The 25668-nt window shown below is 52.5% G+C and overlaps 1 protein-coding gene across 6 annotated transcripts in view; it reads left to right on the top strand.

The window, feature by feature from the left end:
* Positions 1-25668, top strand: part of GPSM1 (G protein signaling modulator 1) — a 72167-nt gene that overhangs the window by 7483 nt on the left and 39016 nt on the right. For 3 of the 6 annotated variants that reach the window (XM_083808051.1, XM_083808049.1, XM_083808048.1), the window contains exons 2-9: positions 14496-14717; positions 15248-15383; positions 15658-15800; positions 17664-17787; positions 18977-19092; positions 19374-19529; positions 21269-21377; positions 24175-24301. In XM_083808051.1, coding sequence (XP_083664177.1) covers positions 14497-14717; positions 15248-15383; positions 15658-15800; positions 17664-17787; positions 18977-19092; positions 19374-19529; positions 21269-21377; positions 24175-24301 — 1132 coding nt within the window. In that variant the 5' untranslated portion in view covers position 14496. Of the gene's footprint in view, positions 1-6596; positions 7504-7748; positions 11327-14495; positions 14718-15247; positions 15384-15657; positions 15801-17663; positions 17788-18976; positions 19093-19373; positions 19530-21268; positions 21378-24174; positions 24302-25668 lie in introns of those variants that run through there. The other 3 variants (XM_083808047.1, XM_083808050.1, XM_083808046.1) reach the window with 3 other exon arrangements.

Genomic DNA, 25668 nt, shown 5'->3' with positions numbered 1-25668 from the left:
TGCAGGCACAGCACTCGTAATGCACGACATTACAATGGTGCTGCTGTTCTGCTTAATGCGGGAGGGAGTAAGATGTTCAGAAATTCAGCAGCTGGGCAATTAAAGCCCAGGCTCTGCCTGTTTGCGAGGTGCGCCCCACAGATGTGGTGGGGCTGCTGCAACCCACGGGCCAGGGAGAGGAAAGGAGCAGCCTGGGTGGCCAGAGGGTCTGGATTTGGGCTCTCAGGGCAACCAGGCATCAGCTGGGAGAAGGCAGGCAAACATTCCCGAGCTCTTGGAGTGTTCAGGGACTCGTGCTTCTGTGTAGTTAGCTGTCTCACCAGCTCCAAGAAGAGAGCAGTTAATTCTAAAAGAGAAGCAGTCAGAGAAAAGCGTTTCCTATAAGAAAATCACCTGCGGGTTAAATCACCCAGGAACCGAGTGGAGTTCCCGGGTGTCCTGGCTGCGTGGGGCTTGTCTTTGGGATGTTGTGAAAGGTGGAAAGAGAAAACTACACAGCCCTGTTCCTGCAGCTGGGAGGAAGCTTCTGGGATGGGCACCGGCTGCTGGTGCTCTGGGAAGGGTCCCTTCCCTGCTGTGCTCTTGCTGGGCTCCTGTAAAGTTATCACAGCTCACGCTGTGCCAGAAACCAACCCCTTTCTAGGCAGCTCCCTGCTGCAGAGATCTGTGCCGAGAGAAGGGCAGCGGGGAGCGTATCCTGCTGCAAAACACAGAGGCCATCGGCTCCGCCTTGTTCACTGGCCAAGCTTTCTGCGGCATGAAAGCAGAAATACAAACCACCAGTGACTAAATGAATGAAAATCTCAAGCACCGTAAGCAAAGTGTTGGTTCTCTTCCCTTTCTGACAAAAAATCCCCTTCGATTTCAGGGAGGAGCAGCTTGCTTAGGAAGCTCAGGGCCAGCCGAGTCAGGTGAAAAGGGGCTTCCATGTTAAATGCAGATGAATGTCCTGGAATTGTGAGAGTCCCGTGTGTGCCTCGAGGCGTTTCCTGGCCTGTTTGTCTCCCTGAGTGTCTGAGCCCCTGCCCCATCTAACTAATAAAACAGACGAGTTCACTGCAGCCAGAATTTTAAGGCTGCAGCCCTTGGCCAGCTCCTGTATCGACGGCTTCCATTGGGGCTGTAATCCAGGGAGCTGCCAGCAGGAGAGAGGTGATTGAAGCATGTGGTTTGATGCTTTGCTGGGTAAGGGCACTGGAGAAAGGGAGGCTGTCACGTTATCTGCATCCATCCCTTTCAAGTGCACCCCTGGGAGTGTAAACAGCGAGAGCGTGCCATCAAATGCCCCTGGCTCCGAGGTTGTGTTCGACAGGGAGCTTCGATTGTGTGATACTCGAGCATCTAAAGAGTGAAATGGTTGAAAGTACCCAGTTTTTCCTCTGCTGTTGTGGAGGAAAATGAAAACTCACTCAGCAGAATGTGTTTCCTTCAATAAATCTATTTTTTGGTGTTGGTGTTTCTGGCAGAAACTTGTCATCAGCCATGCCCCCGGCTCGCAGCGCTTTGCAGGTCTGGGTGAACGGTGGGCGCTGGGAAAAGCAAGCCCGCGAAACCTGTGCGGGTGTCAGGGACCGGCCTGGCGTGGAGGGCTCCTGTTGTGCTGGTGGGGCTGCTGCCTGCGGGAAGCAGCATCAGGGCCACGTGCTGCTGGCGTCCTCTGCTTCGGGCTCTGTGTCCCTGCTGTCTGTGACCGGGGCTGGCCCCAGCACCCAAATGTGAAGCCAAAGGTGGTGTCGCAAGGATGAGGAGCAGAGAAAGCTGTTGCATGACCCGTCCCTGGCTCCCCCGCACTGACCACTGGATGTTCTGCTGGGGCAGAAACCTGTTTCTGAGGGACCTGATCCGTGGGACATCAGGGAGTCCTTTCAGGTCCGCTGAAGCAGGATCAGGCCCCAGCTGTGCCTGGAGAAGCTCCGTGCCTGTGTGCAGAGGGCAGAGCTCACCTGCTGAGGGCCGGGGTGGCTACGCTGCCAGCAGCCTTGGGAAGGAGAGGAAGGAGAAGCTGTGCAGTCCTGGCTCCAAACGAGATCTGAGTCATCTGTCGAGGCTGTCAGCTCCCTCCCAGAGCTGGTTGCCTGAGGCTAACGTGGCACAGAGACAGGAGATGTAAATATATATATATACACACATGGGAGAGAAAAGTAACGGCTCAAAACATGTGATTGGAATTTAAAAAAAAAAAACGAATTACCAATTAAAGCCGTGTGTGCTGGAGGATGTAACTGCTCCTGAAAGGCTCTTGGAGGCTGGTTGTACAGCACGAATGCAGCCGTTCCGTGGTGCCCTGCGTTAAAACAGGCAGGCTTCTCCAGCACGCGAACCCTGGGGGAAGCGGTGGTGTTCCCGTGTGTCAGCAGCCTCCAGGGCCTGGCGGGTTAAGGTGAGGAGTTGTCTCGGGTTAAGGTAAGGAGCTGTCTTGTCGCCTGTCTCGCCCTCCCTGTCGCTGCTGCCTGCGCTCCTGAAGCGTGTCTCAGCACAGCCTGCTGGCGTGCCCTGTCTGCATTTCCCTGGAAGATGAAGATGTCTCCGTGCAGGAGCAGAGATTTTTCTGAAGACGTGCATTATTCAAGAGTCAGTATAAAATGAGCTCCCTAGCTTTGGATGTGTGTAACCCTAGTGCTATCTTCTTTCCTCCTTTAGCAGTGGTGGGGAGAGGGAGCAGCGAATTCTTTCGGTGCCACAGCACAGCCTGCGCACTGCACAGCCCTTACAGCACCTGTCAGGTTGCAACAAGGAGCCATCCTAAACCTAAAACAGGTCCGTGGAGAGGTTTCCACAGCCCGTTCCTCATTTTGCCTCAGCTGTGGGCTTCTGTCAGCAGGTAATAATGGCAGAACATTAAACCTATGGCTTCATCCTTTCTACGTGCATGGTAACAAATGCTGTGCAGGGCATACTGTGCTGCGGCAGGGAAGGTGAGGGTGTGAAAGAAATATAAGGGAGGGAGAAAAAGGAACTGGAAGTTAAAACAATGAAGAGCATGGCCTTAGGAAGCTTGGTTTGGAAGGGGGGCGCTTTCCCATGGGAATTGTTCTGCCTCCCCCCAGCAGGCATGGCTGTAGGCAAGGTACAGCTCTGTGGCTGGATGCAGCAGTGACAGAGCATCCCGGTAAGCTGCAGAGCTGCTCCTGCTCTGAGCTGGTTTTCTGAAGAACATGACCAGTGGTTTACCCTTCAGAAAACCTTCTCTCACTTAGATTTCTTCAGTGATGGAGCAGCCAGAGCTGCTGCCAGGGCAGCACGCAGACCCTTGGTAGTCTTGCTGCGAGCTCCTGGCTGGGGTGCTGGCCGTGCTGCGCCCAAAATCAGGCATCCCATCAGGGCTGCCCTGGGCAGGATGCGCGATTGCCTGGCAATGCTGCTTGTACTGGGCCTGGTGTAGTCTTGAGAGAATCCTTGTTAGAGGGCTTGGGTTATTTGGTGTCTGTGCTCTAGAACCCACCCCTGGCACCCTAGGGGTGGGAGAGCAGCTGCTGTGGCGTAACAGGAGTCGTTTTGTCAGGATGGGAGAGAGGTGCTGAGTTTTGGAGGAGTCTTGGGCACTTTGCTGGAGTTGGATGTGCTGCAGTCTTTTAGTCTGTGAGGAAAACAGAGAAGGCTTTTTGGCATAGAAATAAAACCTTAAAAATATAACTATTTATTTTAAATATGATGCTTCATCCTTTTCTTCTTCTTACCCAAGGCTTGATTCCAAGGAACATAAAAAGGACATCATCTTTTTGTATTTGTTCATAATTTTTGCAGTTTGCTTAAAAACCAAATCATTGTATGGACTAACACACGATTTTGTGCTAGCAATGGGGAAATTACTAGGGAAAGTAATAATGTTCTTGCCATATCCTGGGAGACTTTCCAAGAAACAAACCCTTTATACAAATTCCTGCTATGGAGGAACAGTACCAGAGTCTATCTCACAGCTGCAGAGACGTACCATGCTTTGCTCTATGAGGCCGACTCATGCAGCAAGGCATGCTTGCCTGCTGTTCACACGGGCTTTACACACCGATATCGCCATGTCGGAGCAAAACCTCACGCGGTGCCATGTCTGGGGACGAGGGGGGACTTGTCTCCATATGCTTGGTCCATGCAGTTGTTCGTTGTGGTGGACCCAAGCGTTCCCAGGGTAGGTGTTATCTGCGAAGTCGCACCAGGACAGAAGTGCTGAGAATTCTAGAAAATGCAGCGGAGGACTAAGCCATATGATCCTCTGGAAGGAGGAAAACCAGCTTGCAGGATGCTGGAGCTCCAGGGTTTCCCACAGAGCCAGCAGACGCCCGACACGCTGTGCTGCATGGCGCTAGACAGTGGGTCTGTTCTCAGATTAGCAGAGCAGAGCATAATTCTCACCTTGCATGTGAACTGCCTGGCCGCCTGGAAATCCTGCCACACTCTGATTTATGGGCTTGCAGATTAATCTGATGGCGCACGCAGATTCTCTATAATGTCACGAAGAACCCAGAAGCACTTTTGCTGCTGTTGTGCGGAGTCTGGGTTTGCACAGAGGAGCTGCACAAACTGACTTGAGATGCCGGCAAGGGCTGTGCAGCTGATATCTGAGCTCTCAGGGGACCTCCGTTTCCTGGTTTTTCAGACGTGTGGAACATTGTGTTTAGGAAATCCAGAGGGGTGCCCTGGGGCTCTGAAACTGCCAGGGGGAGCAGCAGCAACCTGTGCCTGAGCATTGAGTTTACAAGGCAGCTCTCTAAGTGTACACGTGTCTGGGTTAACTTTGAATATTCAGCACCCCAGAAGTTTTCAGGGGGATCTTGACAGTGCTTTCAACAGCCCTCGGAGCACGAGACAGCTGCAGAAGAGCAGCGTAGAATTGGTACAACCTGCGCTGCTGCAGCCTGGCCAAGGAAGATCTGTCCTGCTGGGGTTCTCTGGCCTGGTGTTACCCTCTTTGTTGCCTTTACCTGGGGAAGTCTGAAAAAAGGAACTGCCGCCTGTTTGAGTTCACTGGACTTGATCCCTCTGTTCCCGCTGATGGCTTCTCAGTGAGCTCTGCAGACTAAAGGAGGGCCAGGCTCCTGCTGTTCCTGCTGCTGAGAACACATCCAGGCCCCTTTCAAGTGTGAGCGGTGCTCCGAGGCCTCTCGGTGAGCTGCGATCGCTCAGCACCTCCCTGGTTTGATGCCCGGGTGGCCCAGGAGCATGGCCCCGGTGGCGTGTGCCTTGCGAAGGGTCCCGAAGGCGTGAAATGCTTGGCTGGGGGCTAAGGGAAGCAGACGAGCCAGGAAGGGAACAGCACCAGCTCGGCTGTAGGGTGCTGAGGAGCCAGTGGGAAAACTGTGGCCTGAACTTTGTTACCGTTGCCTTGTGCCCCACACCACGATGATCGGTTTGCCCTGCCCTGGGTCTGTGGGCAGGAGCGAGGCAGTAAGGGCGTGCAGCCCCCGGGTGCTGGCGCTGGGTGGATGCGGGGCAGGCTCAGGATGAGGCCTTCTGCATGGAGGGGGACGGGGCACCAGGCAGAGGGGGCTTCCTTTGTCAGGCAGGGGTTAACCATGCCGCATCCCTGCCCTTGCTGGGACTTGGCAGCGTCTCGTCAATGTGCAGTTGTTTTCCTGCCACGGTCGGTGCTCCGAGGCAGGAGAAATTGGCAGCTGGAGGGAGGAAGGAGAAGGGGGGCTGCAGCCGAGGGGGCTTCCAGGCAGCTCAGGCTGAGAAAGGGCTTGGGCCTGTGGCCTCCGTGTTTCTGGGGAAACCAGGCTGATTTTCTGGGCTTCAGAAAGCTTCAGAAAAGTCTGGGGTGTGGAGGATAGGAAGTCTCCAAAGGCCCCTCGGCCTGTGTGGCTGCGCCGTGCTGCTGGGGCGGCTCTGTGAGGTGGAGCCCTGGGGGCTCGAGCTGGCGGGGGGGGGGGGCGGGAATTAGGTGCAGGGCTGGGCACTGCTTCAGAATTTGGAAAAATAGCCCCCCTGAACCAGAATCCAGCCGTTTTCAGTAACAAATCTGGTGTGAATGTGCCCTGTGTGCTGGTGGGTGAAAGGAGGTGAACGGCACCAGAAAAACAGTGTCGAGTTGGTCAGCTGCCTTCGGTGTATGGCTGCTGGTGAGTCAACTGCTTGTAAACATATTTGTTTTCCTGACACGCATCGTAATTGTGACTCCGGGTGCGTTGTAGCAGGAACAGTGCGGATTTAAATCAGAGCACACACTTCAGCGAGAGGATGTGTGTGTGTGACCTAGCTGCCAAAGTAACGCTGTAATGAAAAGCCATTCAGGCTGCGCGTCCTCTGTTGCCCTCTGGTTTCTGGAAGTGACTGAGGGAAATAGCACTTCACTTCTGGTGAAATCATCCCAGGAGTGTTGTTTCACTGCTGCGTGATGAATTAATTTCATTGAGGGCCCTAGCAGCGCACAAGCAAGCAGAATGCTCTTGCAGAACTTGGGAAGTTTTCCTTGTGCTGAAATCAGTGAGTTCATCTGAAGGATTTAGAAGGATGAGAAGGATTCGTTCTCACTTCTTGAAAGCGAATTCTCTTGCACAGTCCCTCTTCTGAGGCATCTTGATCAGTTCATATGTTTTCCTGGATTTGTTCGGTCTGGGAGTCAGAACATGCGTTAATGAATTATTTTCCAAACTGGTATCTCCTTAATCTTCATTTCCCTAGATCCTGGGAAGTTTTTACATCTTGTATAAGTGCTTTGAATCTGGGTATCAAGTGAAACTGTTTACCAGGATGAGCTGAAATTCACATTTATATCTTAATGGTAACCTTAATTTATGGGTTCCTGTCCATCCTCTACAGCTGACTTACTGCGGACAAGTTCCTTGTTGGATTTTGGCTTCCTTTTGCACGAAACGGATAACATTTTATGAAGGCACAGTGGTAACTATTTTGCAGTCCTTTGGTCAAAAAGTCTCTACACGTACAAGTTCAGCATCATAAGTGCTTCACAAAACGCTACTAAAACAGCAAATAAATCCCACGTGCCTTCAGGTCTCACCGTCCCTATGAACCAAAGCCCCAGAGGAAATCATTCCGCATGGCCCTGGCTGCACAAGACCCTACACGTGACCCCCTGGGGAGCTGTGTGAGCAGGGGAGCGCTGGCTGACTTCTGCTTTTAAGCAGGCGGCAGAAGTTTGAATTTGAATTTCTGACAATGACACAGCTTGTCGGAGCCATTATGACTTGAAATGGGGTTGTATTCAGCTCTGCTAATAAGAGGGTAAATGCAACTAAATACAGCTGTCTTCCTTGCTGTCATTTGGTATTTATTAGCAAATATGCAGTGGAATTGAATCCCTTGTAAGTACTCTGCAGCTAATGGTAGATAGCAATTAACTGAAATGAGTACTGTTGAGCGCTGACGCTACCATCAGCGAGTGGAAGAGGAGATGTGGAGCCAGCACGCAGGCCCAGCAGCTTCCAGAACACCCCGTAGTTTTCCCCTCTGGATTCTCTTGTTTCATGCCTTTATCAAGACTGCAGTGAAAATCACTTCATCCTGGCACTCCCAGGAGCTCCAGCTCGAACAAATGTTTTTCAGGCAGCAGTAAGTATATGGATGTCTGCGTATTTCAGTTTGGGGGTCCCTGGAAGGACCCACTGCTGTGCTACTGCTGGTTGGGAAACCGGCATCTGCGCGTGCTTTTGGACACCCTGCTTCAAACAAAGGCACTTCGAGTCAGGCTCATTTCACGTGTCTTGGTTTGTTTGTCACCCTTTCTTGTCATCCTGTGTTTGATATGCTGCCTGGTGGGGAAACTGCTTGTTGGGGGGGGATTGGTGCTGGGGCTGTGGGGGAAGCAAGGGGCTGTGAGTGCCTGGTCTGGCTTACGGTGCTGGCCGAGGCTAAACAGGTACAAACTCACCCCGAATAAATTCAGGCAGTGCATCGGGAGGCTCTGAAATAGCTTTCCTGCGTAAGGAAGACCACGAAGAGGAGTCAGAGCCTCTGGTGAGCACAGTGCATGGGACAGGCAGGAGCTGGCCCATGGGGGATGCGAGCGGCCTGCAGCATGTCCCGGTGCAGGGAGTGTGTCCCCTGGGGAGCTGAGCAGCTCACCTGGCCGTGCAGTCATCTGCTGGAGCTGTGTGACCACCGGGGAAGGAAACTACTGAAGGGGAGCGATTCCCAGCTTGATTACTTTCTTTAGGGGTGTGCTGCCAGTTAATTATTGAAATGCATGTTTCATTCGTTAAGCCAGTGAATGCACACTTGCACTGAGCACCTGATAAACACGGTTCCTTTCTGATTGCAAAAAATGTTTAATTTCCCCTGTCATCAGGGCTTTGGAATTACATCTATTTTCATGTAAAATTCAATCAGATTGCAAGTAAGATGCTAAAATCTGTTGGATCGCTACTTTGTACCAATAGAAGTAAGTTTTGACTGAGGAGGCTTTTACTGCTTTTTTTGTGCTTTTTTCTTGAGTTTTCTTTTTACTCCTTACCTCCTGTCTTAAGAGTTTCCTCTTTTCTTCTTTTTTTCCCTCTTGACTACAGCAGCTCTGGTTGGGAATGAGTTCTGCAGTTGCCCCCACTAATATGAATCAAATATGTATGAACATCTCTATTTTCTTTAACGAGGCAGTTTCACCTTGTAGGAAAAGGTCTTCCTGCCCCATGAGCTAGGCAGCGCTTTCGTTACACAAGTTTTCTGCCTCCTGGACGATCTGCTCCAGTACTGAAGGCAGCAGAGGACACTCTCCTAGCCCTGTCTTGGGTTATTTTCCACGTACTTGATGGATTCCCTGTCGGCAGGGTAAGTGCTGTGAGCAAGGCGGTCCAAGCAAGGCGGCCCCGAGCGGGTGACGGGGAGGTTTGAGCGAGAAGGGTTGAGTTGCCGATCACTCTGTGGTTTCCCCTTTTTCCGCCCGTGTGCTGCCTGGGGCGGACGTGGGGCCGCGGCGCAGCCCCGAGAGCTGGGACGTGGCTGCAGCAGCAGCCCTGAGCCTCGGGTCTGCAGCAGCCGGTGACCCTGCAGAATGGCTCGTGGCTAAAAGAAACGTGCAGGGGTGTTTTCTAAGCTAGAGGGCGAGCGTGACATCCGTGCAGTGTTGTTTTCTTGGAATGCTTGGCAAGGGAGATGCAAAGATTTGGGGAGAGCAGGGTATTGGGAGGTCAAACTGTAACTCCAAGCCTTTAAACGCGTGCTGTGAGCAGTGTTTCCCCTCTGGGGACCTGTATCATCACAGAAGTCCTATATATAGTGCTGTTTTGACAGCAGTCACGGTGATTGTTGTTAATAGCACTGATAACACCTCGTGCCATTTGCTTTGTTTCTAACTTGGCAGTGTTCTCAGCATCCCCAGCACTCCTGGGACCCTCGCTGCCTTCTCTGTATTGCTGCGTCGCTTGAAATTATTTGCTGCATAAGAGTCCTTGTGTCTTGGCTGCGCACCTTTTGTAAAGGAACGGGTTTTTTTGCTCTCTAATTCTTTCAGTAGCTTCCAAGGCAGCCACAAGGCAATCGGTGCTACACACCGTCATTAGCTGCTATCTGACAGTGATGAATGACCCTGGGAAATCTCGTCGTTAAGGCAATATCAGCCCTTCCTGGTCGTCTCGGCTCCTTCTGCCTTCAGATCACGGTTACCCTTTAAAGAAGAAGGGAAGGAGGAGGGAGGGTGGCCCTGCGTGTGCTGCATTGTCACCGCACGGCGCAGGGCCACCCTTCCCTGCCTCGTGCGTGTCGCAGCAGCGCCCGCTCCCGTCTGTGAAGTTCGCAGCCGTCGCCTTGATGGGGGCCGAGTCCTCTGCCAGCGTTATGCCATTCACTCGTTCCCCTGGCAGAATGCTGTGCAGATTGCCTAACTCGTTTGTGGCCAAACATTAGGCTTATATTTCGCCTCCCACTGCTTTTCTGACGTTACAACTAGTATCTTTAACGCTTTATTCTTACCTGGCCCAGGCTTGACGTGGTCTCTCCGCTCCGTGCATTCAGACAAGCCTTTTGCTCTGCTTGGTGTGCTCCTGTTGTGGTCTGGGACCTGTGCACCTGGGGGGGATGTCGGAGCCTCCTGGCTGCCTGTGGTGGGCCTGGAGTCCGGCTGGGAGTCCTGCCCGTGCCTGGAAATCCCGCACAGATCTGCACGGGTGGTTTGTGACGACTGAGGGCAATGCCTGTGAGCAGGCTTTATTTTCCTTCGATTTTTCTCTCCCATATCTTTGTTCAAAGCCCCAGCTGGGGACACGCTGCGCCGTTAGCTGCAAGGTTGTGTGTGGTGGGGGAATTGCGTTTTCAAGCTTCGGCATCGTGGCTGTGGAAGTAAGAAAAGCAGCTCGTGTTCTGCAGTGTCTCTTCTGAGCCACGCCATATGGCCGAGCCCAGCACCTTCAGCTTGTCGGCAGTGATTTGCTGGCTCAGGAGGGAGTGAATCTTCTTTCCTGGTATTAAGGCGTGAGTAGAAGTGCTTGCTGAGGCGGTGCAGGCCCAGGCGTGTTGCCTGTGTGTCAGCAGAGGAGAAACTTAATACCTTGGGTGGGGCGGGGGGACAGAAGGCTGTGCCTGCCCAGGTGGGGAGGCTTTGGAGCCCGGTTCAATGGGCAGGCGCGTGCTCCGTGCATCTGCCTCTCGCAGACTGGGGACAAGAGGGAACTGCTTGGATCGTTTGTGGACTTTGCGGAGCTTCTTTGGGGTCTGCCAAGCTAACGTGTGCTTCTGCCCAAGGGTGACCCTGCTCTGGAGCAGCCCTGAGCTCTCCTGGTGAGGAGAGGCGTTTCGTGGCAGCAGCCCTTCTGCTGCAGCCAGAGCAAGGAGGCACCAGCAGAAGCAGCCGCTGCAACCACAGAGGCAAAGAGCTTTGGGAAGAGGTTGGTTCAGAAAGGAGGGAGATGCATGCCTTCGATCCCAGCCATCTCATGGACTCATCCAGAGCCCTTTCTCTTGTTTGGGAGGTGCTGAAAATACGTGAATAAGCCAAGACATTTGTTCTGGAGTTTCAGCTGTGGACTCACCTCTCTGGTACCTGAAGCCAACAGATGGCAAAGGATATTGTATTTCTCAGAGGGAAGAGGACAGTGCTTTCTGCAGGTCTTCTGAAATAAAAGCAGCGCTCCTTTTCCCCTTCCCTTTCATGGGCAGCATACAGGGGAGAAAAAGAAGTGTCCCATATAAACGCAGTTCAAGATTCCAGCAGCTCACTGATAACGTTGCCTAAGTGGATGGAGTGAAAACCGGAGAGCAGCGCGCGTCATAAGAGCATGAAGATGCCATCAGCGTCTTCAAAACCCCAGGTCTCACCTGGGAACTTAACAGCAAGAGCTGTCTGCAAAATTGTGCCTAGCAGACCTCAGCCCCGCTGCTTCCTCCTGCCAGTGGGCTTGGAGCTGTGGGTGTACGTTCAGAAAATGCGCAACCTGCAGAAGAAGAGGTAGGAGAGGGCTCAGGCGCTTCCTGTGGGAGGAAGTGGGGCTCTGACTCGAGGCTGGCTCTGCTCACGGCTTTCTTTTGCCAGGGTCTGGCAAGATCGGTTCAGTTTGGCTCACTTGCTCAGCGGATTCCTGTCTTCTGCCCAAATTGCCCTTCTTGTCTCTTCCTAGAGACAGCTGAGCCGTGGCCACCAGAAGCTGTTGTGTGTGGAGCGATTTGGTGTGCTTGCATTTGTTGCTGAACCCTTAGCTGCCTCCTCTGCCCTTCGTGTTGTGTTTCTGAGCACTGCTAAGCCTGCGGTGACTGAATTGCACGTAAAGGTGCTTCCTGGAGCTGGCCCTGAGGATGTGGGAAGGGCAGGTGGGTTTTACGAGTGGGTTGTGTTTCCAGTTCTAACTGCTGTCCCCAGCTCTTGTCCCTTCGCGTGGCAGCGGAGGCTTGGCTGAGGGTGACGCAGGGAAAAAGCCGCCTCTCCCCTCCCCTCGCTTGCTCAGGTCCCAGGCTGAGCCGTGATGTTAATCGGGTAGGTCAGATGCTCTGCAGAGCAGCCTGGCCAAGGACAAACGGATTTCGGTTCCAGGCTGCGTGCCCTGGGGGCCGTGTCCCCGCGCTGTGCCGGAGCGGTGGCGGTGGGAGCCCCGGGGAGGCACCCAGGGAGTGCACACGCGTGTGTGTGCGTGTGTCAGTGCACGAGCTTCACTTCTGGTGACACTTCCACTGGTAAAAGGTAGTCAGAACAGGATGCTGATCCTGGAGCATGTGGCCGGGCTGTATTGCTGTGGGGCTTTTTGTGTAGCCATTGCTATCCAGAGCGCATTAAAAATTAGGTCTGTACGTGGCTGCGATGCTATGAATCAGGCAAACTGAGCTCCAGCTCGGTTTTTAGGCTGTTTACAGCTGGTGAACTCAGTCTCTCAAGGAGAACCTGGTTATTGGGAAGATCTTTGTTTGTTGAAATGTGGAATTATATGAAATGTGCTTCTCTGTCTGTGGTCTTTTAACTGGACCCCAACGTTAGATCCCATGATAGCAGCTCATTCCCCCATTTCAAGTCCTTTCAAGATTCATCTCTGCTCAGTTTCTTGAATTTAGTTTATCTGATTTGAGTATAAGGTGTTCTCTGCCTTTCTCCAGGCTCAAACCTTCTTTCAGCCGTTTGGGAAACACCGGCAGGTACCTGTCAATAGCTGGCGGTGACACCAGGTGTCTGCTCTGATGATCTGCTGGCCACAGAAGTGCCTTAAACCGATGGGAGTTTGGTGCGATCCCCAAACGGGCCCCTCTAATTCAACTCACTGTAGCAGAAGCTTGTTCTTGTTCGTTTTCATGTGGCCTGGCAAGAGGATCAGTGGAGAGGAGCTGAACATTTTTAGTTTCAACAGTCGACACTTTGCTTTTTCCTGTATCAAAGGGGAGTCAGGCAGGGCCTGATGCTGCACTGGCACTGCCAGCAGTCTTCTCACGTGAGTAAAGGTGCTGCTGACATGGGCAGAAGATGCTGGAGCACAGTCCTGGAGCAGGAGGAGCTCTGCCCCGAAGCCCGTGTGTGTGAGGGGTGTGTGACGGCAGGCTGTGTCCTCGGGGAGAGAGCCGGGGTGGCTGCAAGGGTGGCTCTGGGGGAGGCGTCTTCAAGGGCTCAGCGGGAAACTGCTGCAGGAGGCATCGGGGCTGCTGCCATCGCAGCGAGGGTGGGCACGTCGTTCCCTTGGGCTGCATACCACGATCGAGCTTCCTGCAGTGCTCTTTCCCTGCGAGGAGAGCGGGATAAAAACCTCCTTTGGATGTTCGTCATCTTATCTCTGACCCTTGCTTTCTGACTCTGGACAAGTGAGCTGTAATTTTTGTGAGCAGCTGTCTGCCTCTGACCTCCGCGGGTTTGACTTTTTAAAATGCATTAAGCAGAAAAGAGCAAAGGGAACGCTCTGCATGGAGGAGCGGGAACATGCCGTGTCCATCCACCTCGTGGAGGGGCTGACTTTGCAACAGGCGAGACGTTCCCAAACGCAAGCTTTCAAACGCCTGCTCTGTCCCTTCTGAGAGCTGATGGACGCATGGCTCTGTAATCTAACAGGGCTGTGACTTAGGGCTTGGTGGAGCACTTTTCCCTTGAGGCAGCGTTGGCGACATCGCTGCTCTCCCCTGGCTCGCAGAGCTCTTGTGCCAGCAGCACGGCGTGTGCCACCGCCGAAGGCGTTGGGAAATGCGAGGGGGAACGGCTCGCCTGCAGGCCAACGTGCAGAGCGCCGGTGGAAAAAGTGACAGACGGGGAGTTAATGGAAAGCAGACACGGAGCGCTGGAAGCTGCTCAGCCAAGAAATTCTGCACAGCCCAGGGTTTTCTCTGGTATCCAATAAAAATGTGCTACAACTTGGCTACCCTCTCCGTTACCCCAGGGAAATGGCACAGGCACGAACAACTCGGGTCTGTGGCTTCTGCGCTGCGCACCACCTTGAAGAAAAACAGATGCCGTGCCACACTTAGGGTGCAGGCATGTGAGGTGAGAGCTGGGAGGCACGAGTTTCTTGTCCAGGTCCTACCGGGAACCCAGAGGCTGCCGTCTGGAAATCTGGGTGCTCCTGTCTCGTGCCCCTTGGAGCCCAGGGGAGGCAGCAGATGCCCCAAGGAAGGCTTGGGCAGGGCAGGCAGGGCCCCAGCCTGGGTGCTCGTGGCCTTGGCCCCTTCTAGAGGGGGGGCAGCTGCCAGGGAAGCGGGCAAGTGCTCGGTAGTTGTTGTCCGAAAGGGACTGTCTGGTCCCTGTGGTTGTAGGCCTTGTCCATAGAGGGTCGTCTGCTCTCTAATATTTCCCTTCTCGCTGCCCAAAAGGTAGAGTTAAAATGGACGAAGTCAGCCTGGTGATTTAGAAGTGGTCTGCTGGAGCCATGTACAATTTGACCTCCTGTCAGACTGTCTCTTACCTGTGGGCACCACTCAGAAAATGAGGCGTATTCCTAAATGCCATAATAGTTCCTGCAAATGTTGATGGTAGACTCTAAAGTCTGGCTGGGCTTTGGGCTCAGGCTGTTCGCTGTGCCTCTGGAGGCGCAGACATGCACTGCACTGATAGCTTTTCCAGGTGCGGTGAGTAATTTTAGATACACGCCGAAGGATCTCTTTAACCGTTGTGTGGCTGCAGTCTGACGCCTCTAAAATTGGCCGTCTTGCTTTTGCAGAATGGAGGCGTCCTGCCTGGAGCTGGCCCTGGAAGGAGAGCGCTTGTGCAAGGCAGGGGACTTCAAAGCTGGGGCAGCCTTCTTCGAAGCAGCGGTGCAGGTGGGGACGGAGGACCTGAAGACTCTCAGTGCCATCTACAGCCAGCTGGGCAATGCTTATTTCTACCTAAAGGAGTACTCCAAGGCCCTGGAGTACCATAAGCACGACCTTACGCTGGCCAGGTAAGCATGTTGGCACTGCTTCATCCTAATCAGAGTCTGAGCAAAGGGAAGTTCTGTGGGGTCTGAGCCCAGCAGACTTAAGGACCCTGCTCTAGAAACGAGCATCCAAAAGCAGCTCTGGGGCTTGGGGCGACCGTGCTGTGGAGAACTTGGAAGGAAACGAGAATGGGCCAGCCACCTTCAGGGCATGGAGGTAGAGAGGGGGGATATGGATTGTAGGAGGGCTCTTGGAGCAAGAGGAGGGCCCTGTCTGATTCTCCCCTCCCCAGGTACTCGCTGTAAGCACCCCTGATGTCATTAGAACGAAGAACTGAGAAAGCAAAACAGTGAGCTGTCCTCAAAATTCAGAGAACTTGTATGAAGCCCTCCAGCCATTCATGTGGGCTGGGAACAGCCAGATGGGGTGTCTGTACTGTGCAGTGCTTGCTACAGCTTGACTCACTGTAACTTGAATCTCGCCTCCAACAGTTGAGGAATCGAAGTCTGTGAGCTTTTTAATACCTATTTCTCTTCCTTTGGTCATCCTGTAGAACCATTGGGGACCGCATTGGAGAAGCCAAGGCAAGTGGCAACCTCGGGAATACACTGAAAATACTCGGGCAGTTTGATGAAGCTATTGTTTGTTGCCAGAGACATTTGGACATTTCCCAGGAGCAGGGAGACAAGGTAATTGCTTCATGGCATCCAACAGGAAATATTTCCTACCTTTAAAATTAATCCATCTGCAAGCCAGCAAATGTGAAAGGGTAGAGGCAGGCTCTGGAAGGAGGTGAAGTGTCAAGCTCTCCCTTGTGGCTGCATCACAGGTCAGATGCCACCGACAGTAACAGCTGTATGGCAGCGATGGTGGGCAAGGAAAATGTGGGCTTCCTGGCTCTGGCTGACTGTCTCTGTACTGGGATGGGAAGTGTAATGTCCTTACTGTTCTTGCTCCTTTCAGGTGGGTGAAGCCAGAGCACTCTATAATATAGGAAACGTTTACCATGCAAAGGGAAAGCATTTATCTTGGAACATGGCCCAAGACCCAGGCTACCTGCCACAAGACGTCAAGGAGACTCTACAGAAAGCTTCAGAATATTATGAGTAAGTATTGAAGCTCAGCCACCCCTTTGTCCTGCAGGGAACAGTCATCAGTGACTGATAAAATGCACACAGGTGCACCTTTATTAGGGCTAAGTGCTCTTGTGTGGTTCACTTGTGGAGCCTTCAGCAAAAGGCTTTCTGCATCTCCAAAAAATTAATTGCATGCTGTTACTTTGTATTTTTGAAGGACCTGAAATTGGAAAACCCCTTTGCTTCCTGTAATGAAGCAGTTCAGTTTTCCCTTAAGACTCTGCATTTCTTTAATTCCCGCTTCTTTACTCCTTCACCATGCACAGTGAATGTGTAAAATAGGATAATGCTGGGGATCTGGGTATTTGTAGAAAATGGGCAAGAGAGGTATAAATCCCATGCTCTGGACCACGTTATTTTGGCAGTATGAGGCAGTGCATTTGATTTTGCAACCCAGGAAGGTTAGGAGCCTGCACACTCTGTTATTCATCTGACCAGGTGAAACTTATGAAAGCGTGCAAGCCGCGGTTACTTTCAGCATGTTCATCCATAAGCCATATTAGCTCCAACAGCAATGGGCACAGCGCAATCTGGTACTCTGGCAGGAGCTGCTGCGTGCGAACAAGCAGAGATGTGGAAATTATATCATTTACAGGGGCAAAGCTGCGCCTGAATTGCCTCTCTCAGGCCAAAGTTGCGTGCAGCTGTCTGTTCCCCTCTTAGCATGCAAAAAATCATTCTTGGGAAGATGTTATCAACTGGGAATATTGCCCCACTCCTGGGAGGCCAAGGTATGGTAACAAATTTGTCTCAAGGAAGGCAAGAGAGGGACTGCACGATTTTATAAAATTAGAGCTAAAATTCATCCTGGTATTGCCTTAATAAAAGTCTTTATATTTTGAAGTATGATCACGCACCTAAGTTCAATAGTCTGTTCCTTCTCAGAGCTATATTTGGAAGGTGAGCTATTAGCTCCTGTAGCCCCTGCTGCTCTCTGCTGGCCTTGATGAAAATGTGTTCCTGTGTATCTGCGTTGCTGGAGCCACAACAGAGCTTCTCCTTCCCCCAGGGGAAGAGGCTTTTCCCTGAAGTGCTGGTTGTCCTTTTGATGGGTCTGTAGCTCATCCTGCTCTAACATCCTTCCCTTTCTTAAACAGTCGCAAAGTTCCCACTGTTGTTCCACACAGGAAGGCTGTTCCCAGACTTGCTTTCGGGCTAATGTTTTTCTCCTCTTATCTTGGAGTTGTATTCCAATAATGAAGCTTTTTAAAGTAGCCTTTTTATTATGTGGAGAGGGTGTCAAGATCTTACATTGGTTTCCTCATTTCTGAGGATGTGATTGTGCCTATCTATAGCCCACCAGCCTTTTCCCAAAGAACGATGAATATTGCATAGCTGGTGATTACCTTTGTGCCAGCTGGGAGCTCTGTGCTTCCCCCTGTGTGCTGTACATGAAAAGGGGGGGGAAATGTGTAGAGAGGTGCTGGGAAGAGCCCTGGCATGGAAATGTGGATCTTGTCCCTACCTCTAGCAGGGCAAGGAAAAACTTGGGGATAATCTCTCTCCTTTGCTCCTAGTTCCACCTGTATGGCGGCATGACCATTTCTTATTTAATGTGGGTTCCTATCAGGCTCTTGGGTGTGTGAGCACTCGTGCAGGTACTGTACAGAGCTGCAGCTTGCCCGAGGTCAGGAGAGCAGCAACAATTTATCCCCCAGGCTGCCAGAGCTCTGCGGCCAGCGTGGATCACCAGGCTGTGACCTGCGTGGGATGGCAGCGTGCAGGACGTGTCTGGGAAGGGGAAGTGCCTTCTCCAGTGTGTGTTCCCCGTTCTTTGTGGTGCGAGTCCCTTTGCTGTGCCTCGTGTAAAGATCTATCACGGATTTCTTTCAGGAGGAACCTGTCCCTGGTGAAGGAGCTGGGGGACAGAGCTGCACAGGGCCGTGCTTACGGCAACCTTGGCAACACCCAGTACTTACTGGGCAACTTCACTGAAGCCATCGCCTTCCACAAGGAGGTAGGGAACTGCTTCAGTTTCTTCTGGGGCTGGGTACCTGGTAGGGAGCAGCCTTCCTTTCTTCTCACCACCTCCCAGGAAATACTGGGAGGTGTTTTAACCCCCCCACGACTGTTTTACTCCCTCTTGTGTGTGCTTCAGATCCTGCCCGTGCTGTGCTGTGCTAGCTTCTGCCGAGCAGCACCTTCCTGCGTTCCTCATCAGCGCTTAATGAGCGACTTGAGGGAAGGGTGCTGTTGGCTTGGAAACCAAAGGAGATTTCTCAGGGCAAATTGCAGCTGGGCCTAGCAAGGCTTTTCTGTGCTTAATTTGTGTCAGTCTAAATTTTAATAAATGCAAGCCATGAATTTAATTAAGCTGCTGAAAGAGCTGCTGATCAGGAATAATTGTTGTTTGTAGAACATAGCTACTTTCTGTACAGCTTTACAGAGGGGCGAGATGACACAGTCCCTGCCCCAGTTCAAATGCAATTTGGTTTCTAGTTTGGAGTCTGCTCTGGTTTCCTCAGAGCAGAGGGTGCTGAGCACATTGGGACATCAGGCACTGCCAGAGCTCTTCTGTTTGTGTGAGAAGGCTTGGGGGCAGCAGCCAGCAGTACGTCGGGAGAAGGCACTTGAAAGGGGCAGGAAAATTATGCAATACCAGTGAGCAGGGAGCAGGTGCTGCAAAGTGAGAGGTGGGGAACCATGGGGAGGGGCAGGATGGAGGTACAGGCAGGGATGGGGGCCTGGGGAGCAGCTGCAGCACAGAAGGTGAGATGCAGTTCATGTGTGTGTTCATTCTGTGCTGGAGCACCGCACGGCGTGATAGACATGCTCGTGCTCCTGGTCGTTACAGTCTGTAGATAACTGCATCCCGTCCCCTGACCTCGAGCTCTCCGTTCTCCTATTGATTCAGCTGAAGTACACACAGCTCCTTTTGCACTTCAGCTGAACAGTTGCGTACTGACCAGGCTGGAGTAGGAGTTGAGAGGATGCATCTCTGCTCCCACTTTTCCGAAGGTCCTTCCTGATGCTGAAGTGCAAAAGATGGAGAGCTTTCCTGCTGCACCTAGCCCCGATAGGCATGGGCACCCCTACTTTGCTGGATGTGAACTTTGCAAAACAAGAAGTTAAACTCCCAGAAAAGTTGTTGTGTAACAGAAACCTGGCAGTAGCCAGCCTGTACTCACTGTCTGTGTCTGCTGCAGCGCCTCGCTATTGCCAAGGAGTTTGGGGACAAGGCAGCCGAGCGGAGAGCATACAGCAACCTGGGCAACGCACACATCTTCCTTGGGAGGTTCGACATCTCTGCTGAATACTACAAGTAAGTGCTGGGGTTAAAGCAGACTCGGGGCAGACGTTCCCTGGAAATTCCCACCTATAGCAGTGAATTCATAGGCTCGGGGGAATGTGACAAGGGGCCTGGTGGCAAATTGCCTGTGTGGCGTTCAGCGGTGGCAAGTGATGCTGCCACCTGCCAGCCAGCCTGCAGAGTGTAACAGGCATAAACCCCAGCACAGTGCCCACCAAAGCTGGGACTTCCCTGTTGCCTCGTGGAGGTGCCCTGCAATGATCAGGTCTGTTCATCTCTGCCTTTCCGTGCAGGAAAACACTCCAGCTCTCCAGACAACTCAAAGACCAAGCAGTAGAAGCCCAGGCTTGCTACAGTCTTGGAAACACGTACACGCTGCTTCAAGACTATGAAAGAGCAATCGAGTACCATCTAAAACACCTGGTGATAGCACAGGAGCTTGGAGACAGGTAAGGGAGTGTCTCAGGGGGTGGCATCTTTGCTCTGGTGGGCTCAGAGCACCGTTCCTTCCCTGTGGGTTTGTTGTTCTCCACCTCCAGCACTAAAGAGCAGCAAGATGTATTCTTGAAGGCCTTCAGAAATCTTTCAGGGCCCAGGCCTTAGTCCAGCCATGGTTCAGAAAAGTAATATGAGTGAGACCTTTATCGTGTCGTTGAAACCTGGGGATCATGCCTTTAAGCTCAGCCTGTCTGGGGTGAGAGATTTCTAGTCAGATGTACTTCAGGAAAATGCATTGTATCCAGTGCTTTGCCGTGCAGCTACTGCTGGTTTATCCTAGTGGGGCCTCCCTAAAGCTCTCTCACGTCACAAAAACTGCCTCTTCTTTGGAAACCGTGCAGATAGGACACACGTGTCACCCTGTCCTGATGCTCTGAGATGGGGCTGGGAACTTCCATGAAGAAATAAATAATAGCATGCAGCATGGGGAGATGATATATTTTGCTTCTTGGCCTCATTATTCTTTGAAGCTTAGTCTCCCTTCTCTCTTTTATTTCTTCCTTTTTTTTTTTTTGACATTAGTTCCTTTCTCCTCTTTCCTCTCTGGATACTGCTGGAGCCTCCCCGCAGCTCGTTAAGTGACTTTGCAGCCCACTTGTTCAGTGTTGCTGCTGCTGGCTCTTGGGAAGCCGGGTGTCCTCCACTAGATGGAGCAGAGGCATTAAAATGCGAGCTCCGTGGCACTGTCAGGGCATTAGCTGCTCTGGGAAGGTATAATCCCACCCAAGGGTGAATCATGCTGTGGGGGTGCAGGCCTGTGGGCTCCTGCATTTCTGGGAACACACCCCATGAGCAGAAGGTATTGAACTGGGTGACAAGAAAAATGTTTAAATGCTGATCAACCCGCCCAAACCTCTGAAAAGGGAGTTGCAGTCACGCTGAACCTCCCCCTGCGCCCCCATGTGCTTTTTTTATCCCCTCACCCCCCACATCTGCACGTTTGCAGAGCTAAGCAGGCTCTGAGCACTGGGTCTCTGCCTGCTCGTGCAAGCAGGTGCTGAAATCTGCTCCGGAGACACCTGTGGGGCTGGTGCGGACTGGCTGTGCTCAGGGGCTGAGCTGCCTGGGGCAGGTTTCACATTTGCCTGCGTTCTCTGGCATCTGAAAACAAGAAGCTGTGCCCCGGAGGTCTGGTGGAAATAGGTCAACGTTTGCTTGGCTGCTGCATGCAGTCTGTGCGTGCATCCTGGGTGACCTGCTGGTATATAGCAGGAAAATATTGCATCCCCGGAATGTTTTCTCCTTGCCACGTTCCTGCTAATTTAGCTCTGGGCTGTTATGGAGTAGAAGGGCTGGATGTTACTTGCCCTCGTGATGCACTGTGTATATCTGGAGGAGAATCCTTGCTGTGTGAGGTGGAAGCTAGATGGGAGCTCTCACTTCTGCTCTCAGTCTGGCGCTCACAAATAAAGTCAGACCATTCTGGGTCTGTGCTACACGGCTTAGCTGCCTGCTGCTGTGGGTACAGGCCCGTTTCTGAGGCTATTGCTTATCCTCTGATCTTACTGACTTCAGCGTAAGAGTCGTTTAAGGTATACAGTGCGTTTCATTTTCCTTTGCAGAATATTCTGTAAATGTAAATTCAGCTAGGAGGTCTGGCACTTGGTGCTCTTGAGAAGGAGGCCATGAAAGGGTTGCTGTGCTGGGTTTTGCCCAGAATTTCTGTGGTTGACAGCTTCCTGTTTTGCAGGGTGGGAGAAGGAAGAGCCTGCTGGAGTCTCGGAAATGCCTATGTCTCCTTGGGGAGCCATGAACAAGCTCTGCACTTTGCAAGGAAGCATCTTGAAATCTCCCAAGAGGTATGAGAAGCTGGTTCAGGTCAGAGAGAATCAGTCCTCCCTGTTGAGGAAGACGTGTTTTTTATCCCAATAAGTTAATTTGATATAGTTCTTCTAGCTAGGAGTGCTCTGGAAAGTGCCTGCCTGTGTGCTGTTTCAATGTTGTCTTTAGGAACTGCTGGGAAGTGTTCATTTCATGAGGTGCTCCCAGGCCTCCGCTTACTTAAGGCTAATGTATTTGCTGTACGTTGCTAGTAACTGATAATTCCTGGGTGAGGAAGGGCCCAGGGACCAGTTCTCACCTGCTGGTCAAGGTGCTGTGCACCCAGCTGGTATGAAGGAGCTCGGATACCTCCTGGCACCCAGTCTGTTAGTAAGGCCCCCCTCTCCTGAGCACCAGGCTGTGAGATCCTGAGGAGATGGACCTTGTGATTCCAGCTCTGGTCTGGCCTGATGTCCTAGCACGTTACTATGTGGAGAAAAAATGCCAGCTTCTGTCCAGTGGCTGCTGACTTCCATAAAACCGCTGCGTTTTGCGCTGCCGCAGTGTACGTGTGACAAGTTGTCCTCTCTCAGTGGAGCTGGCAGGGGGTCCCAGCTGGGAGGTGGTGAAATGGAGCACTGTGCAGACACGATTTACTGCTGATTCTGGGTGGGCACAGCCTCCAGTGAGCCCTGTACCAGCGTCACCATTTGGGGTTCCACGTGTGCAGCTGCTCTGGTTTTCACGAGTGTGCTTGCCCAGCTAGCTGCAGCTTTCCAGGTACAAAAACACGAGGCACTTTCGGATGGCTCAGATGTTCAGAAAGCAGGAAGGCCGTTGTTTGCTCTTTCCAGCGTGCTATGAGGAAGTTGGTTGTGGCCTCTTTAAAGTTCCCCGGATGAAGAAATTGCCCTTTTGAAGCACTAATTGAAATCCCTGCATGCAGGCGTTGTGTGTTCTCCTGCCTGTCTTTAGGCTGGCTGAATCCTGGAGCAGGGCTGACACACCGGCCTAATGATGCGCTTAATTATACTTATCAGACATGCAGGAGAAATGCTTTTCTTTGGCCCTGAACATCTTAGGACAAATTAACTTTTCCAGCTTTTAGTCTGCCAGGACTGTGGCGGTGTGGGGCTGGTTACTGGGAGCCAGAGGGCTGCGTGTGGTGGTGATGGGAGGGATGGAGCAGCGCCTGGGGACTGCTGGGGGCGGAGGGGAGAGCCGGGGCGGGCAGGGGGGCTCACAGCGCTGTTCCCGTCCCGAGGTGATGGCTGTGATTGCAGAGCATGTCAGGAGCAGGTTACTCATGGCAGGTGGCTGATAAACTCCCCCACATCCTTAATTACGGAGTGGTGCAGAGACCGTGTCCGTTTGTGGGGAGGGCTTGTGTCAGCTTCTAGCAGCTAGTGGTTCTCTTAGAAAACTTTTATTGTGGACTTGGGACTGAAGTTAGTCGCCTGTGCTGTTGTGAGCAGCACCATCGCTGCCCAAGAAAAGCCTGCTGCAGTTAAACCTTCGCACGCTGATGTTTCTAACTCGTTTCCCATCACCCTTTTCCCCTCCTCCCCCGACACAAATCTGACAGTGACATCTGAATCCGAGTGAAATCTGCTCAGAGTAACCGCATGGGAAGCTGCTGCAGGGTGATCAGAGGTTGCTGCAAAATTTCTGCTGAAACAGCCCGAGTAAAAGCTAGATGCCTGGAAGACTCGGAGGCTGCCCCGGCTCTCAGACACTGCCCTGCAGGACCTCTCGTGTCTTCATGTGGTGGGGGGCTTCTGGGGAAACTGGGGCACCCGAACTGAGGGCAGAAAGCAGGGCCCTGCTGTGGTGTGCATGTAGGTGCTCTGATTGTCCTGCCAGTGTTCCTCGGAGAGTAATAAGGCCTTGGAGAGAACCTCGAATGAGTGGAAATCAGGGAAGCATTTAACATCAAGGGCTGTGAAACCGAACCAGGACGCGGTAATTTCACTGGAGATGATGTCAACAGCAAATCTCTTGTAATTGGCAGGGGATTTATGCCTGATGATAAGCTTGTTTGATCTGCCTCCCTTTACTGGTGCTTGGGGCTTTGTCATAAATAATGTGGGGATTTATGATTTTGTTCTGGGATGGCTCGCGCTGCAGTCTATCTCGGAGGACCACAAAAGAGCTGTTGCAAAGCGTTTAACAGGGAGTCAGGGAACAGCCAAGGTCTCTCTCTGTAGCAGAGGCTGCTGTTCCTCTAAAGATTGGAGGCTGCTTCTGAGTGACCTCTCTGTGTTTGCCGGTGATAATGCGGCGCAGTCATTTTCATGCTTGGTGTTAACCTTTGAGGGGCACCCAGCAGCACGTCCTACAAATCCCCATTTTTAAGTAGCAGGAGCCACTGGAAAGATTCCTGAATATCTGCCCTCAGCTCCTTCAGGCTGGTGAGAGATGGGACTTTTGAAGAAGAAAAAAATAAAGCATACACAGGAATTTGGACTGTCTCAATTTTAGTATTAATTTAGTATCTGCGCATATACTTCTATCTCCCAGTTCTGTAGCTGCGGGCGAGCTGTGCCCCTTCAGGTCACTGTAGTGAGCTCTGCAGAAATGCTTTTCGAGGTGCAGCCAGCACACGGCACACCGTGCGTGGACCCTCCCTGAGATCATCACCAGAGTAGTTTTGGAGAGTTGTGGTGGTGTTGAAAAGCTGGGTTTGTGTCTCGGGGTGTCTCCAAGCTCTCTTCTGTATGTGTTTGCTTTGGTATGGGACTGGCATTTGGTATGGGACTGGCATCCCTTTGCTAGGGACTGTTTCCTTGGAGCGTGTTCCCTTTTAACCAGCTGCCTGTTGGCTTTCACCTGCAGATCGGGGACCGGAGCGGGGAGCTGACGGCCCAGGTGAACATGGCCCAGCTCAGGTCAGCCCTCGGCTTGGGCCCCGGGGACGAGGACGTGGGCACGGCGCAGCATTATTCCGGCTACGAAGCGCAGGGTGAGTGTCTGGGCTCTTGCTGGTGCTGTGAAAGACGCAGGATGGTGCACAGGGAGTGGGAGGTGTTGGCAAGTGGGAGGAAATCTGAATGCCGGAGGGAGATGAGGCTATCAAGTGCCTTCACCAGAAAGGAGGCTGCAGTACGTTTGCAGGGAAAAGAATGTGAGGACAAGGGGTTTTTGGCACGCCCTTGTAGTGAATCCCTGTGACCCAGATCTCCCCTGTTTCACAGCAGAACCCTTCGTTATTGCATACACCTGGTGTGAAAAGCTTGCTCTGACAAAGGCCCACGAACAGCATCTTATTCTCCACTCCTGCTCTGTGCTTTCCGTAAGTTTCAAGGACGGGGAAGGATCTACCCCAAGGAGGGCACGGAGTGAGTTAATGGAGTTAATCTGCATTAGGAATGAAATCCCACGTTCCAAGTAGCGAACCAGCTTTTGTCTCTTCTGAAGCTCTGCAGGGCCTTTTTAACTGATTTGACTGATAGAGGGAGCTTTCAAAAGGTGACTGGCAGGGATTTTTGGCTGCTGTCATTCTGATTAGCACCCAAGGAACGAGCCTCCAACACGAGCTGAAGGCAGGCTGTGAGCATCAGTACGCTGGGTGCTGTCTCATACCCAGAACACCTGCAGTGGTGCTGAGGTTGGAAACAAAGATGTTACAAGGCTCGGTCACGGCAGACGAAATGGCTTTATTTTACCACACTGGGCCTGGGGTTGTTCTGCCTCTGCTCCCCAGGGAGAAGCCACGCTGCCAGCCCGATGCGTCCCCTGCTCGGGGACCGTCTGCCTGTCCTGGGGCTGCCACCACGGATGTTTGTGGGTGCCTGGCATGGGGTGCTTCCGGCCAGCTGTCCCGTAGCTGTGGACAGCCTTATTAATTTACACAGATGAAATTGCATCCCAGGAGATGCGGGCTGATTAAATATGACCTTGTTAGTGCAGACGCATCTTCTGAGGCGGTGTGTTCTTCCCCTGCTGGTAGGGCTCGCTCAGAGATGATGCTCTGGTTGAGGCACGGTGTTTTAGGAGGGAGAAAGGCTGCCTGCGAGGGTTTGCTCTGTGTATTGATCCTGAAGGTGTAGCCTGCTACGTCAGTGCTAAAGCTTTTCCTGAGAAATCGAGCTGTGGATGAGGAGCCAGCGTGCCCTGCCGTGCCCCATCAGGAGCTGCAGGGGAGCAGAGCTGAGTTCAGTCTCCTCAAAGGCCATGCGGGCCACGACAGCTGAACCAACCTCCTTCTGCACGTCAGCTCCATCTCTGTAACTGCTGGGGAATTTATTAGCTAGCGCCTTCTGCTGAGTCCTGGCACCTTGTCTGAGGTTTCCCTCTGGCAAATTATTTTGCCCTGAAAGGGGGGGTCAG

Source organism: Anser anser (genome assembly GCF_964211835.1).
Source record: "Anser anser genome assembly, chromosome: 21".
NCBI classification, from domain to species: Eukaryota; Metazoa; Chordata; class Aves; order Anseriformes; family Anatidae; genus Anser; species Anser anser.
The sequence above is the reverse complement of the archived record's forward strand: the minus strand, read 5'-3'. Positions and strand labels throughout refer to the sequence as shown.